The 19,649-nt window shown below is 30.2% G+C and overlaps 1 protein-coding gene across 1 annotated transcript; it reads right to left on the reverse strand.

Moving 5' to 3' along the window:
• Positions 1-896: 896 nt before the first annotated feature.
• On the reverse strand, positions 897-19,130 carry LOC143078615 (uncharacterized). Its single transcript, XM_076253469.1, has 7 exons — positions 19,042-19,130; positions 17,158-17,197; positions 16,229-16,256; positions 6,752-6,797; positions 4,646-4,762; positions 3,666-3,782; positions 897-916 (listed from the first exon to the last, which is right to left on the reverse strand). Exons 2-7 carry the CDS (start codon positions 17,166-17,168, stop codon positions 897-899), a joined length of 339 nt encoding a protein of 112 aa, XP_076109584.1. The 5' UTR covers positions 17,169-17,197; positions 19,042-19,130.
• Between the last annotated feature and the right edge of the window lie 519 nt (positions 19,131-19,649).

Below are 19,649 nucleotides of genomic sequence, written 5' to 3' on the forward strand. Positions count from 1 at the left end.
AACAAAATAAAATGATCAGACAATATCAATCCTCCTATAATAAATTTTTATAACATCTATTATTATTCAGGAAAACTACAAATATTATTATACGGTTTTAATAGGAAAAAAGTATTTTTGTCTATCTTTTTTTTTTAATATATGAAATCAGGAGTTAACATAATGGATATGTTGAAGAGACTTATTTTCCAAAAAAATATTTAAAGAAAAAAACTCTTGCTTTGCCTTTTTCAAACAAATATGAACTTATTAAATATGACATCTTCAGTTTGGCTAATATCTGTCAGTTAAAAGCCAAAATTGACAAAATACACTTATATACTGTAGATGGTTACACTTTTATGGTCTATTAACATGATTAATTAAATCATTTTTTTCTGCATACATTTATATTGTTGGAAGTACTGGACTGGTATGACACATATTCTTGGTATACATTTGCAAATATTTCCCTAAACCCAGGCCTTTTAGATAAGGTTAACAATTTCAGGGACTTGATTGAATTAAGACTTTAAAACCCTTGATGAAAAATCAATTTAAAGAAAAATATAAGAACATTTTTGAAAATAGATTTAGGAATAAAAACTTTGGTAAAAACTGTATACTCAAATGTGTCACATAGAGAGTTAGTGGTCATAATTTAGAAATAGAAAATAGTGGACAATATAAAATTCCTAGAAAAGATAGAATATGTAAACTGTGCCACTTGCTGGACAATGAAAACCACTCCTTCCTGAATTGTAAAATTAACAAAACAACTTGAGATAATCTATTTGAAAATTGTTTACCTTCTCATAATATTGTCTCTTACCCAAGAACAAAAAGTGAAAGAAATGCTAAACCTTTATTACATGAATATGTTGAAAATATTGGCTCCCTTATAAAAATAGTCATTATTAAAACTGAGGGTCCAAACCTAAAAAAAATCCATGTGTTTTAATTTCTTATAGAATTATTAATTCTTTGCATTATAATTGGTTTTTTTTTGTCACAAACTAAATACCATATGTTTATATGACAAATTTTGTTAAATTAATGAACATTTTGAATATATATATTTATTCAATAGAGAAATAAGGAATTGCCTAAATTTTATTTAGAATAAGTTCTAAAGACAATCTTTAACATTTGTAAAACAGTATTGAATGCAGATAAATCTATCTACTATGATTTAAGTATAAATTATTTTGATTTAAGAAAATTAATTTGAGAAACAACTTTTCAATAGAAAGGCAGGCATTGGGAAAGTTTGCATTATATTAGAAGATGATATTCATTTATTCTTCACTTACCATAAAATACATGTTAAAAATAACTTAAATTGATTAAAAAAGTATAATGTCAAAACAAATAGTCATGAGTCAAATTGAAAAAAAAAACGATCAGCTATTTATTCAACTAGTTATATTATTTCATTTTATTTTTGAATTTTCTTGTCATAATCACAGTAATTAAATTTCACAAACACATACATGTATATTTTACCTGAGACACATGACCTGTAAGTTATATAATTTTAACACTTCAACGCAGTCAAGATTTCCCTTTATCCTTGACCAGTTTTTGATTAATACCTTGTGTATTAATTAAGCGACAGGGGGTATAATGATGGACATATAGGGCCACCATGAATAAGATAATGTCACAGGTAGTACTGTATGTAAGTATGATAATCCCAAGAAATACACAGTTATAAACCATTGTGAATTATATTTTGTTTATAGCTGTGAACAAATACAAATCTAAAACAAATATATTTTAAAAGCAAGATATCAATACAAATATACGGTCGTTTGGATCGAAAACAGATATCAAATATGTTTAGGCTTATACATGATTTTTTTCTAAATATGAAAAGAAACAAGAATACATGTCCATATGACACTGCCCTACTTGTATTTCAAATCTTCATAAGTGATCTGTGAATTAGAGACCAACTCTAAGTTTTGCATTTAATTTCAAAGAATTCAATTTAGAAGGAATATATACCACAATTACTTGAGTCCAACTAAGTCAGACATCACGTGACTTTTGTAACGTATACTAACCGCCATTTTGTATTATATTGCCCCATATAAAATGCATAGGTGCTTCAATAAAGTTTAATTTTCTCATTAACCTGACCCGTTTTCTAACTTTTGCAAATCAATCCTTGATATTCAAACATATTTCTATCAAACATTGTTGGTCCTAACAGTTTAATTTTTGATTAAAATCTGTCAAATGAGAATCGTAAAAACATTGCTTTTTCTCGTCATTTCTCCGTTGACTCAATGCTAAATTACCGATACCAATGTCTACTTGTACAACAAATAAAGAAATTCCGTTAATAAAAATAAAACTTTGCAAATCGATTAAGTATATTCAAACATATATAAAAAAAACTATTTGAAACAGTTTAATTTCTGGGCAATTTCGGTCAAAAATTGATTTAAAAAAGTGAATATTTCGAGATTTTTCAAAATGGCGAATGATGTATATGGAAATGTTGCATCAAATCAAGGATTTGTATAGTACGACCTTCCTAGATTAAATTAAATTTTTAATGTAGAATCTCTAATGTTTCTGATATTTTCTTTGGTGATATTTCGATATGATTGATTTCAAAATTTCTTGATAAAAAAATATTATTTTAAGAGTGACACGGGAACATTTTATTTTGACCGCCGATATCCAAGATATATACTGTTACCAGAAAAATAGTAAACAATAAAATTTTCTCTGCTTTTTGAAAAGGCGTTATTCCTGTTTTCTGCATAATTTATCCTTTCTTAGAAATATATTTATACTTTCCTTTTAGAACCAAGACAGATAAAAAATCCAAACAATTATAATAGATAAATATTCTATACCTTCAAAATCCCATCACTTGACGAATAGGTGAACTCTGACTTGGGTTGTAATGTTACATAACAATATATTGTCAGGTAGACGTGCAAACCAAAAGCAACCAGGTGACATTAAACATCCTGTGTATACATGCATGTATTACCAGAGTTTGAATTTTGTGATATTCAAAAGTTTTCATACAAATATATCTTCTCTTCCCCGTGTCAAATCAGAAGAAAAATGTATCATAATAAACTTTAAGAAAATATGAACAATATAAAACAATTTCTTTAAAAAAATTATTTTTGCTTTAAAAAATAATCAAATTAATATTTATGTTTCTATAATTATATATTTTAAAGAAATATTTTGATTCAAATTCTAATTTATATGGATTTGTTTTATTTCGTAGAAAATTAAACAATTTTATTAATTTTTTTTATCAGTCTAATATTTTAAGGAAAATCCAGGCATTCAATAAATTGATATAAAGTTAAACTTGTGTAAATAAAAATGTTATTGTATACATTTCAACATAGACATATACTAGTATACAATTGCTCTGATTTCAACAACATTGTATACACGACAATATTTATCGACAGAGTTATCGGTCCTGAATAGGACTGATATCGTTGGGTATGGAAACAGTGCTAAATAATGAAAATAACATTTTGGTTACTATATGTGATCACTTTTTAAATTTTTGATGGCAAAAATTACATAAAAAATAGATACTACTGTTAGAAGTATTATACATCTTTTGTTCATATTAATGACAATCAGTTGGTTGAAATGAATAGAGATGTATAAAGTGAATTTAACTGATAACATACCTTGATCAGTGGTGTGGTGATTCACATCAGAATCATTTTTATTGTATACGTTGACATCAGCACTGGTGTCTTCATTAGATGATTGGGTCATTAAATCACTTGGACATACCATTGTTTCTATCAATTATTAACTCATTTGGGTTATTGATTGTACAAGTCAAGTCCTAATTAATATTTTTGGATAAAACATTAACTGTTATTAAAAAGACTTCATAAAACTTTGAAATTGGTATTGACAAACCTTATAAAGGTTTACAACATCGATACAAGAAAACTGCATCTCTCATCCATAATTACATAATCTCTATATCATATACAAACAATTACCACGACAGGAATATGACAGTTGTTGTTCATTCGTTTGATGTGTTTTATCCTTTGATTTTGCCTTTTGATTAGGGACTTTCCTATTTGAATTTTTCATGGCGTTCAGTATTTTGGTGATTTTACTTTTAACACTTCATCTGTAAGTGTGTGATAACACCAAGAATTACATAGTTAACCATTGTGAATTATATTTTGTTTATAGCTGTGATTAAAAATAAGTCTTTAAAACATCCATTTTAAAAACAATTAAGATATCAATACAAATATACGGTCGTTTGGATCGAAAACAGATATAACATATATTTAGGCTTATACATGAATTTTTTTCTAAATATGATAAGAAACAAAAATACGTGTCTTTAGGACACTGTCCTACTTGCAATACATATCTTCTTAAGTGTTAATTAGAGACCAACTCAAGTTTTGCATTTGATTTAAACGGAATTTACACCATAAGCACTTAGAGTCCCCAAGCGGCGATTTGAAACCAGTGCTAAAGATGAAAATAACATTTTGTTTAATTTATGCGATCACTACTTACATAAAAATAGATGCTACTGTTAGAAGTATTATATATCTTTTGTTCATTTTAATGACATTTAGTTGGTTGAAATGAATGGAGTTGTATAAAGTGAATTTAACTGATAACATACCTTGATCAGTGGTGTGGTGATTCACGCCAGAATCATTTTTATTGTATACGTTGACATCAGCACTGGTGTCTTCATTAGACGATTGGGTCATTAAATCACTTGGACATACCATTGTTTCTATCAATTATTAACTCATTTGGGTTATTGATTGTACAAGTCAAATCCTTTATTTTTCGACAAAACATAAATTATTGTTAAACAGACTTCATTAAACTTTGGAATTGGGATGTGTTAACCTTTAATGGGTAAACAATATCAATAAAAGAAAAGCCGCAGTACTCATCTATTATCTCTATTGCGTATGCAGACCTGTGCATATCATAAGTAAGTATATGATAACACCCAAAAATACAAAGTTAACCATTAAAATGTCAACTTTGTAGGCCAATAAATAAAAAGTCTTGGGTAGTGTTAACTCAGACATGTGATACAAAAAGGAGAAATTGAAGTATTCAAGCTAAATGAACCATCAATATATATTATGTTGGCAGCCCCCGTGGAGATTAATATAATATAAAAAAAAGAAGATGAGGTATGATTGCCAATGAGACAACTCTTTACAAGGAACCAAAATGACACAGAAATTAACAACTATAGGTCACCATACGGTCTTCAACAATGAGCAAAGCCCATATTGCATAATCAGCTATAAAAGTCTATATGTAAAACATAAATTTAAGCTGCGTTTCAGAGAGGGACATAAAAAGCTTTCCTCTTAGCGAAAAGTTAGTTGTATATGCTTTAAAAAAAATCACTGACTTATAACTGTATATTTATTAAATCATTACTTAGGAAAAGGTTTTTTATTAAAGTAAAATAAATGATATAAGGAGAAAAAGTCAGAAAAAGCTCCCCAAAAGACTGTGTGTTGTTTGTTCTGTCTGTACAATATTCATGGTACAGCATATATCAAGGCAATGTTCTCATAAAATGTGTTTTTGAGACTCAGTTCATTCAAAATATTTCATTTTTTTAATATTTCACTTAAATCACAGTACATTTAAACAAATAAGAGTACATACAAGGTCAAATGTGAATGTGCAGCTTCCGATATTAGGTGAAATACCACCATTGATGTTTCCCTATTAGTCTATATTAAATTTGAACTTTTCAAAAAATTGTGCAGAATTTATCATTTTTTCAAGTTAATATGAGTTTTAAATGTGATCATGTCCAGTACTGTAGAAAACATTTCACATAATGTGTGTTTTCTGATGTGACCTACTACAATTTGGTGACGTACTATGATTTTATTTTTACTCATCATGTTACTGGCGAAAACTCATTAATATGTGCTTAATAGTCTTATAATTTTCCAATTTTGTCTCTACACATTCCGAATTCTTAACACTCTCTGGATTTGTTTTAAGCTTAATTGCTACTTCAAACAATTGGTGTGACAGTACAACATAAGAACGAACTATTGAAACAGTTGAAAAAGGCTTAACTCATCAGATGGATACAAATAGAAATACATATGATGACTTATAAATCAATAAAAAAAAAACGGTTATTCCTTGTATACTTAATTGGTCTTTGACGGTTTACATAGTCTTTAAAATAAATTGACCAATTTAGCATCGAAATCTATACTTACATTAACTTTGGCCGTTAGAACACGTTCTCACGTTTAAATTGACAATACATTATATGACGGTAATTAACAATTACATTTTATTCACAATGGTTACATGTAGTATAGAAGTATGTCTTAAAGAGCCACATTGTCTGCACATAGGAAAACTTACAAAGTGTCGATAAAATTTGCAAGCGTTCCTAGATATGTCGAGGACAAAATCTTGCAAATGTTGTAAATAAAAGACAGTGCATTTACAACGTTTATGCACATCTGCTACCGAATGAAATGAACATACACGCTGATATTATGTTTGATATATAAACAAAATCACCTTATAAAGTTAAATAACAATTACGCAAATTGCACATCTTAAAACACATACCGGTGTTTAAATATAAAAAGTGTGATTTTATTAGTCGCAAATCGAAACCTTAGAAGAATTTTACGTATAAAACTATAGCTTGAATGACTTAAAGAACAAATGAAGACACTGATGTGGTTTTGAAAACTATATAAGTTATACTTACGTTGAGTATGGGTTGATATATTGCTTTCAAATATTTTGGCAAGTTCCTATAAATAAAATGAAAATAGTAATATTAATTATACTTGGTAGATATATTATATGCTTTCACTTATTTTCGCAATAAAGTAATGGACAATCGATCTCTTTGTATATAAAATTGATAACATTTTAGAAGAGTGCGCAATTGGCGTCTAATTTATGTAGTGTTATATCCGTGTTAGGTATGTTCTAATGCAGCTTTTTTATCTGAGTTATGGAAATCGATATTACAGGCCGACTTTACCAACAGCATAAATGACGCCTGACAAACATCCAATGACATAAATCATTGAACAATCTTATATTGTAACAAATAAAATTAAATAGTTCTATAATAAAAGAAAATTATGTATACAACACCGAGTACTTACAACAAACTTAGTATAAACTTTAACAAAATATTTTATTAAAAAGTATGAGTAGTAAAACATGTAAAATATTCGTCCAATTATGCAATAAGCAAGACGTTCAAACTACATTTACAGAGGATGACATTTTACAAAATCAAAAATCTGTCCTCCTTTCAATTTGGTTTTAACATCTAAGAAAACGAAGAAAATCTACCGTCTTTATACTCTAAACCAATTTACACAAGACTCAGTGTACAGAAAGATAGATACAGTAGAAATCACTTCTAACTTCTAGGTAGAAATTGTCCAAATCAGTTCTAGTCTTATAACTAGTTCTAGTCTAAAACTGTTCTAGCCGTAGAACTGACCAAACTTGTCAGGATTGCAGAACAATTCTGAATAACGTCACTGCAGTTAAAACAGTGGTGTGATGAGAATATGTTTTACAGATATTATATTCTTTTGACTTATATTCATTTCTAAGTCAAAAAGTTCTTAAATCTGTTCTATGGATAGAAGTGATTAATCGTAGAACTGTTCTAGCCGCAAAACTGTTCTAATCGTAGAACTGACCAAAGATAGAACTGTCTAAAACTATTCTAGGGTAGAACTGCCAGGATTAGTTCTATGTAGAACTGTCTAAATCAGTTCTAGGTTAGAACTGTTCTAGCTCGAACTGTCTAAGAGGTGTCAGGATAACAATACTACATACTGTCCTCGAAAAGATCTCCTGACAAATTCTGACATATTTGATGAGAGGTTAGAAGTGATCTCAACTGTAGCTGGATCATCAAGATGTTCTTTCTAAAGTGTTGAATTCTCTTTCTACAGATGGTCTTTAAAAATATTTTTGATGCGAGTTTATCGCTGTGTTGTAGACCAATTGGTGGTATTAGGCTGTTTTCTGACTCTAGATTAAGTGTTTGTCTCTCTGACATATTTCCCATTCCATTAATTTTAAACGAATAAAAATTTATGAACAACTAGAACTGTAACATTTTCTGCATAGATGGTACTGCAGACATTTCAAGGGGTTGACCTCGGTAACCCTAAAATGGTTCTGTTATTTTTTTTTTATATATATTAACACTATCAAAAGGGTAGGGGTCAATGCATCTGCTAAATTCGTGTTGAAATTAACCGTTGTATTTTATGTGTATATGGTATATTGAATATTGAATATGACCAATTCGCGTGTACCCTTAAAATGGTTGAAAACAGTAATTGGCATATGTGAGTGTGTGTTTTTCCACATTTTCTCATTAGGAATATTGACTGTTAAATGTGTATGCAAAAAATATTTTGAAGTTTGTAATGTCAAGGTAATATGTGTATCCTGAATGTTGATAAATGGTTTATAACTATTGAATAAGACCAGTTTACACAAAATTGAAAATCAAGTTTAATCCTGCAAAACAAATGCTGAAACAATTATTGCTTATAAACCTGGAAAATAACATACCTTTCTTTGATTTAACCGTTTGAAATTTACCATCAATTTGGACATAAGAACACCTTTCATAGTCTCTTTTAAAAATTGTGTGGTCCAAACACTAACTATAGACAAGAATATACGGAAATACAGTAATATTCAGTATGAAACGATTACCCAAAGGTCGAATTGAATTGTATGTTTCCCTCTCCAACACTTTAAAATGTCCCTGTCTTTATATGAGCAGACGCTCAATTGAATGTTTTAACAATTTGTCACCTTAGTCCAATCTTTGCGCAAATATACCTTAAGTGTTAGCATTAGAGTGTACCAGGATGGATGTTCAGGTGATATTTTCTAGAATATAATTGCCAATTCAAAGCTTAAGACACACAATAAAGTATAATCTATCAACAAATGGCTCATTACTTAAAAATCTTAACCTCATTCTTGATTTTTCACAAAACTGTCAAGATGTTATCTAAATGATGTCAAGCGTTATTCCGAAAACTCATCAGTACATAGGATTTTGTTTTCAAATCCATATCATATTAAAAAAAAAGATGTCGTATGACTGTCAATGAGACAACTCTAAGCAATAGACCAAATGACACAGAAATTAACAACTACAGGTCACTGTACGGCCTTCATAATGAGGAAAACCCGTACTGCATAGTTAGCTATAAAGGGTACCGAAATGATAAATGTTAAACAATTGAAACGATAAAACTAACGGCCTGATTAATGTTCAAAATAATGACAGATAAATAGTGATATATGGCAACGTGATCCCTCGATATCATTTAAACATTCCCCTTGGGAACACATGAAACAAATTAAAAAGAACAGACTAACGGTTATGTTCAAACTAACGAATGAAAAACAAAGTTGCACAACAAGAAACGACAACCATTGAATTACAAGCTCCTGACTATGGACAGCAACATACACAATGTAGCGAGATTGAATATGTAAAAAGTAAAATCACAAAAATACTGAACTTAGAGGAAGATCAATTGGGAAAGTCCATAATCACATGGCAAAATCAAAACGCATCAAAAACGAATGGACAAGAACTGTCATATTCCTGACTTGGTACAGGCATTTTCAAATGTAGAAAATGGTGGATTAAACCTGGTTCTATAGCGCTAACCCTCTCACTTTAATTACAGTCTCATCAATTTCCGATATTTTTACATTGATGTGTTAAATAAACAGACACAATAAATAAAATAGTCAAAATATGGGTACATCAGTCATCATCGTTTAACAATTTTAAAAGGAACAATTTAACAGAACACAAAAACATCTACTATCTACGAACACATTTATTGATTTGAGTGTCTGACGTCAGAAAATTTTATACGTCACATAAATTTGTCGTTCAATGTGCGTACAAACAATTTTAAAATGTTCATGGGAATGTTAGCATACAGGGTTAACAAATCTAAAGTACGTAAGAATAAATTTAAGAAATAGACCGAGATTTAAACTAGTCCAAAAGTTATATATAGAATTTATAAGTATCCAAAAATAGTTAATTCCACTACGCAATTGAATGATTTTGACGTTTGTGGTTCAACGTATATTGTAATTCATAATAGAAATATATCATAATGACATATAATAGAACAATATCATATTGACGGGATCTTTTAAAGTACAGAGTCACGTTATAAGAACAAAAGAAATACAAAAAGTCGCAAATACAAAACAAACCACAAAAAAATGAAAGCCAATACAAACACATTGACGAGATGTATAAGTACCGAGCCAGCGGATGCCCAACACTTTCCCTTACCGTAGACAGTGGAGTAGCAGTATAACATAAGGACAAATTATAAAATCAGTTGTAAAAGGTTTAACTCATCAGATTGATACAAATAGATATAAATCTAACAAAAACATATAGCGGACGTGGTCAGATACCTTTAAATCTAAACAACAAAAAGGCATCAAGTACAATTCTAAGAGTACTCGTAGTTAACGACAGCTGGTTCAATGCCAATAACATCAAATGAAATTAAGCAGGCATCTAAGGCTTATTCATTTATGAATGTTAATTTTCAAACCTTTTTTTTTTATGATTTTAAAATCTTGCGGAAAAAACGTTATTCCTTAATTAAATGCTTGGTGGTTTCAAAATTGTCCAAGTGTCTTAAAAATACTCCTGCATCATCCTCATTGCAAATTTAAACAACATTAATGCCTGATCATTGTTTGAATTACTGTTAGATTAATGAGCTTCAATACTTTTAGGAGAGATGTCTCCTCATGTCTACCCCTTTAAGCATATTAATAATGATGCAGTAGTTAAACGTAAAACAAAAGAAACGTCATATGTTTCATAGATATTTCGTCCATCAGGAAACGGATATTTCACACCGGAACTCAAATTGGTGTTGTCATTAAGAAACTAAATACAAACATGAGTTAATGTAAGTAATCCAAATATGGTGCGAAAAATACATCTTAATACATTGTAAGAAGTATAATAATGACATGGTTATGAATGATAACATTTGTAACTATTAATTAACATTTGTAAACCATTTTCGGTTCACCACATAGGGCAACGATAGTCAAGATGTTAACGTCTTTCAAAATATAATGTTTATTCTTTTAAGAAATATTATCATATTATACTACGATAATACATATTATGGACACTTTTACACTTGTGATGTCACTATTATATGATAAATATGTCGAAATTTGAATAGGGCATATAAATGAAAATATTGATTGATAGTTGTTTGCTGAACAAAGACGGTAGCAAATATTTCATGAATATGCAGATGAAAAAAAATCCATTCAATAGATAAGTATTGCAAAGTAGATCGATTTAAAAGGTGCGAATTTTGGCTGACTCTTGAAAAAAAAGGTACATGTATGTTGAAAAGAAAAAAATCATTTTGTTTTGCAGCAGGCCAAATACAGACAGGACTTGTAAAAATAGTTTAACGTCGTGTGAGACTTTATTGGAGAGTCTGTGAGAGGTATTTGGATTAATGTATTGGTATTATGTATTGGTATCAAATGTATATAGAATTTGTACCATTTTGAATTCTGTACCATTATAGCATCAAATGAAAGGCGAAAGATATCAAAGTACAATCAAATCCATCAGTCGACAACAAACATGTTTTTACAAGTAAAAACCAACCACTGAAAAGTTTGAAAGAAGGCTAAACAGCTCTTAGTTATCGCCACTTGTTTGAACAGTAATGAATGCACATCTGAGTCGGTAGATACGTCTTTTCATTGACTGAAAGATTGAACATGAATTTAAAAGTATCGTTGGTATAAATCCATATTTTTTTAATGGATTTCGCTATTTTTTTCTATAAAAAAACCTTTATCATATACTTTATAAAAATATTAAATAAAAAAAATTGATTAGCCGTTTATTTAAGCTCAAAATCTGCCTTCAAGAAAGCATTTTTTTTTTTGTTAAAGTACTTTTTTCTGTTGAACTTTAAATAGGAGATATAGAGGTAAAATCGTGATAAAAAGAACTAGATTACAGGAATGGCTTAAATTTTTCAACTGTTTATTTAAAAAGATATTTTAATTTTAATGCAAAACAAGAATGTGTCCAAAGTACACGGATGCCCCACTCGCACTATCATTTTCCATGTTCAATGGACAACGAAATTGGATAAAAAATATAATTAGGCATTAAAATTAGAAAGATAATATCATAGGGAACATGTGTACTAAGTTTCAAGTTGATTGGACTTCAACTTCATCAAAAACTACCTTGACCAAAAACTTTAACCTGAAACATGCACTTTCATTTTCTATGTTCAGTGGACCGTGAAATTGGGGTCAAAACTTTAAGTTGGCTTTAAAATTAGAAAGATCATATCATAAGTAACATGTGTACTAAGTTTCAAGTTGATTGAACTTCAACTTCATCAAAAACTACCTTGACCAAAAACTTTAACCTGAAACATGCACTTTCATTTTCTATGTTCAGTGGACCGTGAAATTGGGGTCAAAACTTTTAGTTGGCTTTAAAATTAGAAAGATCATATCATAAGTAACATGTGTACTAAGTTTCAAGTTGATTGGACTTCAACTTCATCAAAAACTACCTTGACCAAAAACTTTAACCTGAAACATGCACTTTCATTTTCTATGTTCAATGGACCGTGAAATTGGGGTCAAAAACTTAATTTGGCTTTAAAATTAGAAAGATTATATCATAAGGAACATGTGTACTAAGTTTTAAGTTGATTGGACTTCAACTTCATCAAAAACTACCTTGACCAAAAACTTTAATCTGAAGCGGGACAGACGGACGAACGAACAGACGGACGAACGAACGGACAGACGGACGGACAAACGGACGCACAGACCAGAAAACATAATGCCCCTCTACTATCGTAGGTGGGGCATAAAAACTTTTTTTTTTCACCAAAGGGAGATAATTTGGAGTTTTTTCAACGATATAAACATTTGAAAAGTCATCTGGGGCCAAAACGAATCGATTTTATTGGTTGATTTTTGTACCATATCATTAAGTAACAACTATTAGTGTAATAAGTTAAATTTGTAATGAAAAAAATATATCTAAAATTTTGCTCAAATTTTTAAACCTTCGAGTCTCCTTAACCGTATTTGTTGTCTGATTTCTTAACTTTGCCTTAGTTTTGACACTCAGGTAAACTAAGCTAATACTTTGTTTGATATTGTTGTTTTGATATTATCAATTACCAACTTTGTCATCAATCGTACCTGTTCATTATAAGAACGGCTGTAACATTATAATTTTTAGCCAAAACTTAAATCAAACCATAAATGATTTATTTGATTTTGGACTAAGTTCATTGTTCAGAGTTAAGCATTCACGAGTAGAAAAATACTCGAATTGTTTATGTTCCGGACCATATGAGTATTTGGTCCATACGCGTATGGTCATGACCATATGGGTATATACTCATATGGTCCGACCATACGCGTATGGTCGGACCGTACGCGTATGGTCTGGGTAATTAAGAGGTACATTTATGCTTACCTCTTTATATAACCGGTTCATTCCCTCTATTCCTACTTTTTATAAATCTGGTAAGAAACTTTAAAATTTCATGTGGGAATAGGAGGAAAACTTGTGCAACGGATTATACTGTAATAACATTTTTTAATCAACTGTTAATTGGCCCAGTGTTTTTTTTATTAGAACAGGTAATAAGTCATTTTTGTACCTGTATGAATTCTGTGGGTTTTTTTAAACAAAAAAAAAAATTAAAACAAACATAAGTATAATTATTTTATTACTTTTATAACACAAATTCAACTTTGGATTCAAGCAAGCATATTAATATAACAAATTATACAACAGCACTAAATCAAATCACACATTGTAGCAACAATCATTGTATATAAGTCTATTAAAGTTTATCATCTATTCTACGTGAAGAAGATGGGAGGCTGCATCACCAAACTCTATTGTAGTTACTTCTTGGTTGCGGTGTGTAAGCTTAAGTTCGTCTAATCTGATGTTGATTTCTACATACTTCTTCTTGGGGCTGCTCTCTTCCCACCGGCTGCATACTGGATCATAGTCATGGCGTTGAATGCTTCCTCATGTTTCAGTAGTTTAATCAGTTCGAAGATGTTTGGATGTGCATGGGTGACATGTTTCTTCAGTTTGCTGTGCCATCCCTCTAGATGCTTTGTTGTCCTTGGCCCTTGTGTTAGGTAGTGGTTCCAAAGATGACTATTCTGTTCAACCCAGTATGTTGTTACATAGTCTGTAAAGGCTGTGTAGTTAGTGTTGGTATCGATCTGGTCTATGTCTGTTAGGGCATTAAACCACACATCTTCATCCTCGGCAAAGGGTATAAGTGGTTTGCTGAGACTTTGGTTGGTATGTTGTTCAAAGTATTGATGGTGGCAGGACAGTTTGCAGTTAAACACTTCCAGTAAGTTTGTATGCCCCTTTTGTTCTTTGCCTGGAACTTAAACCCACTGTGTACAAGGTTTTGGTTCCCGAGTCTGTTTGTAACAAACTTTTCTTGTAGTCGTGCATTAGCCATTGTCACTGAATAATGACTTGACTGGGCAAGGACCACAATTTATATCAATTTGTTAGCTTGGAGCTCACAGAGCTTGGGGTTGGCATCTGAGTAAGTATTTGTCAGTTAAGTTCTTAGCTTGCAAAAATGATTCTGATTTTTTTTTGCTTGGATATCTCAGTCAATTAAAGTTAATCAAATCTGATTGCTGATGCTTTGAAGTAAAGTTAATAGTTTTCACCTATTATTTTATATCTTTGATTATTGGTCCAAGTAACTATATTTTAAGAGTATCCTTTTATTCTACATCTTAAATTATACTTGGTTATAATATCATTTATATCTAATTTATAAGTACAGCAGACAATTATTTAAGGTTACAAATTTATCTAACTCTTATCTATTTATGATAATTTTCCTATATTTTTAAGTACAATTTAAAAATTTATTTCTAAAAATAAATCTAACTCCAATTTATTTATCATAATTTTTCTTTATTTTCAAGTATTTCTTTGGTGAAAAAGAAACATATTACAAATAAACAAGGTATTATACCAAATATGTTATACTTTGAAAACAAATACAGGTAAATCTTAGGTGAAATTCTAATTAACCTTGATTGCTATAAAAACATCTATTGTTATTTGCAAGTGGGAATAGAAGGAATAGTATTTTTAAAAAGTGGGAATAGGAGGAAGACACCATATAACCCTTCTAGTTGTCACGTCATTAAAAAGACACTACCAAAGGTAATTTTTTTCATTAAAAATTAGTAATAACAAGATTAACAAAATAAAATAAAATAAGCAGTTTCACACAGTAAATTTCATCACTAGTCAAAACTATAGTAAACACATTTATTTTTCATTACCGATATGTTATTACGAGTGAATGGCAAAATGTCGACCTGGGAAGATAACTTCCAAAAATATCTTAATGAACTGTTACACAAGAAGTCAACTGTTTTACTATAACCTGACGTAAAAGTCAACAGGAGAAAGAGTCTAATAAATTTCTTACTTTTGTAACTTAATATAATTAGCATTAGCAGTGCAATATTCATAATTTTTTACACTTATACGTGTTTTGTTTTAAAAAAAATTAATGACGTCACCGGCAAGGACACTGGTTTATTTTTTAAAGTTGTCTGGTGATATGATGTACTTCAGTCATGTTACGATATTGGAGATCTAGAGCTTTTTCAACGTAGACACATCGGAATGACCCAGGACCCAAAAAAAAGCTATGGTACCGTGTGGACGTAAATGTCACCCTACGCATCCATGCAAGAATACATTTAGCGATGAAAACTAACTTTGACATCAATATTTAATGTTGTTTGAATTGTAAATAATACAATTGCATGTAGAAATCATTGTTATTTTATAAAGTTTTCTCATGCATATTATTGAAAAATATACCTATATGGTCCAAATACACATATGGTCCGGCCCGTTTATAACCAAACGAGTATATACTCATATGGTCATGACCATACGCGTATGGTCCAAATCCTCATATGGTCCGGAACATTTATAAAGAATTTACTTATATTCATGGCTACCGAAATCTATGTTTGACGACTTGATGATCTTTGCGTTGACCATCAGAGTCGTGTTGTGAAGAATACTTACTGAAACAATTCCTTTAGGGATCTCAGTTCTGCAAAAGATATATATATATATACTTCAATAAATACAAACTGCAACTTATTCATTATGTTTTGCGAAAATAGACATCAAACGGTAGATATTTACCGTTGATCCATATTCCATTATATTCAGGTAAGGTATTTGTCGTTGTACTCCCTTACAAAAATACTTTCATGACTTACGCATACATTCAACAGTGTACGCAGGAAAATATAGTAAAAATTGTTATTATCGTGGATTCATAAATATTCGTTGGATACCAATTTTCGTGGAATTCGTGGGTAATGGGGAACCACGAATTTAAATGTTTAACGAATTACATACTTTCCAAAGGCTAGAATGAAAACTTTGCCAAAACCACGAAATTAAATATCCACGAAAATGCAAGTTTTCCTCAATCCACGAAAATTGATGAAGTCACAGTATTGATTTTCGGCAGGCGAATGACTACAAGGGCTTTCGGATCGGTTCTTTTGAATTGTTGTTTTCAATTTATGTGCTTTGCACAATTCGGATTGTTCAGTATAAAAAGATGTGGTATTATTGCTGATGCAGCATCTCTCAACCAGAGACCAAAATGACGTAGAAGTAAACAACTATAGGTCATCACACACCTTTCAACAATCTACAAATGCATAGGAAGCAAGCTTTCTTCAACTGAGTTTTGTAATTTGTTTTTGTTTTTGGCTGTTTTACAGCTGTCCTGATATAAAGAGAGTTGGACGCCGGCAGAAATGTTTTGTCCCAACATGTTCTGCGTGTGACTGTCTGTCGTTTAGTGTCTGTGTTTCAGGGGTTGTTGTTTGTTGGTGTATGATAGTCTGGTTGTAAATGGATAGTTGTTAAACCCGTTTCAATTGTTTTAAATTTTATTGTTGTCGGGTAATCTATAGTTACCTATATTTACTTACATTCTCGTCATTCTGTGTCAGTCGGATAGTGGCCTTCATTCTGAAATAATAACATTAGATGTATGTTTCATTATTATACGTTATATTGATTGGCTAACAGCAATGGCGCGTCATTCTCCATTTCAAAATGAATTTTATTAAGTGGTATGTTAAAAATTATGGTTAAAAAACATTTCTTTTGCAAACTTATAATCACAAAAGTCTAATTGGGCACAATAATGAATAGCAACTCGATTTGTCTTATACACCAATTCGTAAATGTTACCTCTACAAAACCTACCTAGCGTGTTTGCTTGATTTTGTTCAAATTCTTCAATAACTAAGGCATTAATTTGCTTATTTTTTCTTTTTTTTTCCGTCACAATGTTATGAGAGTATTAAGTCAATAATGAATGGCTTTCTTTCAGTATGAAAATGAAAAATCAATGACACATAGCAGATCTTATATCAAAATCATGTTTCTTGTTAATGCGCATATCGATATAAAGACGTCGTTAAATCACATGCTACATCCAACTTTCAAAGATAGTTGAAAAAACTAATAGTTTAGTTGAGAAAAAAAGGTATGTTTTTGCATCTACTATTACAGTTCACTGATACTTGAAAATCAATATACCGGTTTCTTTGACACAGATTTATCCAATATGTGTTTACCGAAGAGTTATTCCTACAAAAGATAATGAAATAAGTGTGATTTGACCTTTAATACATTTTTGAACATTTGAAAATTTAAGTCTCAATCAATGGAATCACTGTTTATTTTTATCTATGTTTTAAGCTGATATTATCTAAACTCAAAATTTGCGCAATGCATAAACCATCATAAATGTAAAGTGTTGTTGGGTTAAAAAAAAAAAGAGAGGCTTTCAAATTATTTCCGATAGCAGCAGTTCAATACAGAAAAAATATAATTAAATAAAACAGACGTGTTTTGCATATTATAGGAGATTTTGGCACTCAAGTATATTGTTGGATCTGAAATTAAAGCAATCTATATTGATTGGTAGAGAGGTTGTAAAATATACCTTACATGTACTACAATTCAAACATTTTTCAACCAATGGTCAATCTTTCAATTTGCTTTCATTCTTTATACATTTTATGTTTATCTATCTATTTATTTATATTTTTCAGTGTTCGAGAGATTTACAGCCGATTGCAATGAGTGTTTAGGTAAAGCTATAATATCTTTGATTAGCTTGCTTGCTAACTGAACCTTGAAGTGATTATTAGGTAATGTATACTTCCCTGCTTTCGAAGTAGTATAGTCCTACATACAGATAGATTGGTTATCTGTCTACTCTTAAAGGAGTGTATAAAAAGGAAGATGTGGTATGATTGCCAATGAGACAACTATCCACAAAAGACCAAAATGACACAGACATTAACAACTATAGGTCACCGTAGTATACCTAATTTAATCATGACTCCATGGTTTTGCTAGCAAGCAAGCTAACAAGCTAACCAATGATATTACCGTAACCTACACACTCATTGCAATCGGCTGTTAAAAAATCATCAACCAATTTTCTTGAATTCTTGAATTCTTTATAAATGAACTGAACAATTTAAATATTCGTCAACTTTAACAAAATTCAACGTAAATGACCCTGACTTGAAAATTCACGTAAGATTCATATGACTCTCAATTCAAGTGGAATTCGCATGAACATCTTCATTCGAGTTTTCTGTATTAGCTCGTTTGAGGTGAACATGGTGATTAACACACATGACTTTCACTAGAGCAAAATTTACCTGTGTATGGTCTGGAATGTGATTGCAATATATGGTATGTATCACATGCCTTTGAAAAACGAACAAGATCATGCATTTATATATTCAGCTAAAACTCTGATACTTAGAAATTGAAAATAAATAACTCACCCTTTTTACTAAATCTTAATTTAATAAACACAATGCACATAACAAAGTACGAACTGTTTATATTATCATATGATAAGTGCGTACAATTTTCTTATTTATTTATGATAACTTTATCTGACAAGGAACACATTGTAACATGTATTTTACACATTATGATCATCATATGAAACCAGTACGATTTTAAATAAATATATTATTGAAATTAAAAGGTCTAGAATATTTAACCAAGTTAAAGATTTAACGCTGTTAACATTTGAAAAGACGACAAAACCAGTAGAGCACTAAGAAAATTTGAATTAGGCAAACAGACAAACTCTTCGAAGAGAGCAAATTTAATCCACACCATTCTGTGGTTCAAAAATGGTAAGATTTCAACATGTTAAAGACGTTAAACAGCTGATGCGCATTCCTCAAACTGCACACTCCCTTAAAATACCTTAAATTGGTATTTAATTAAAAAAAATGTTTCGAAACAAAATGGTCTTAATTATTTTCTTAAGGATCAAGTAAAACCAAGGAAATATAATTTTCCGAACTTTGCTAATCTCAATATCTTGATATAGCTATATATATATATATATATATATATATATATATATATATATATA

This window comes from Mytilus galloprovincialis, chromosome 6 (genome assembly GCF_965363235.1).
Source record: "Mytilus galloprovincialis chromosome 6, xbMytGall1.hap1.1, whole genome shotgun sequence".
Classification (NCBI taxonomy): Eukaryota; Metazoa; Mollusca; class Bivalvia; order Mytilida; family Mytilidae; genus Mytilus; species Mytilus galloprovincialis.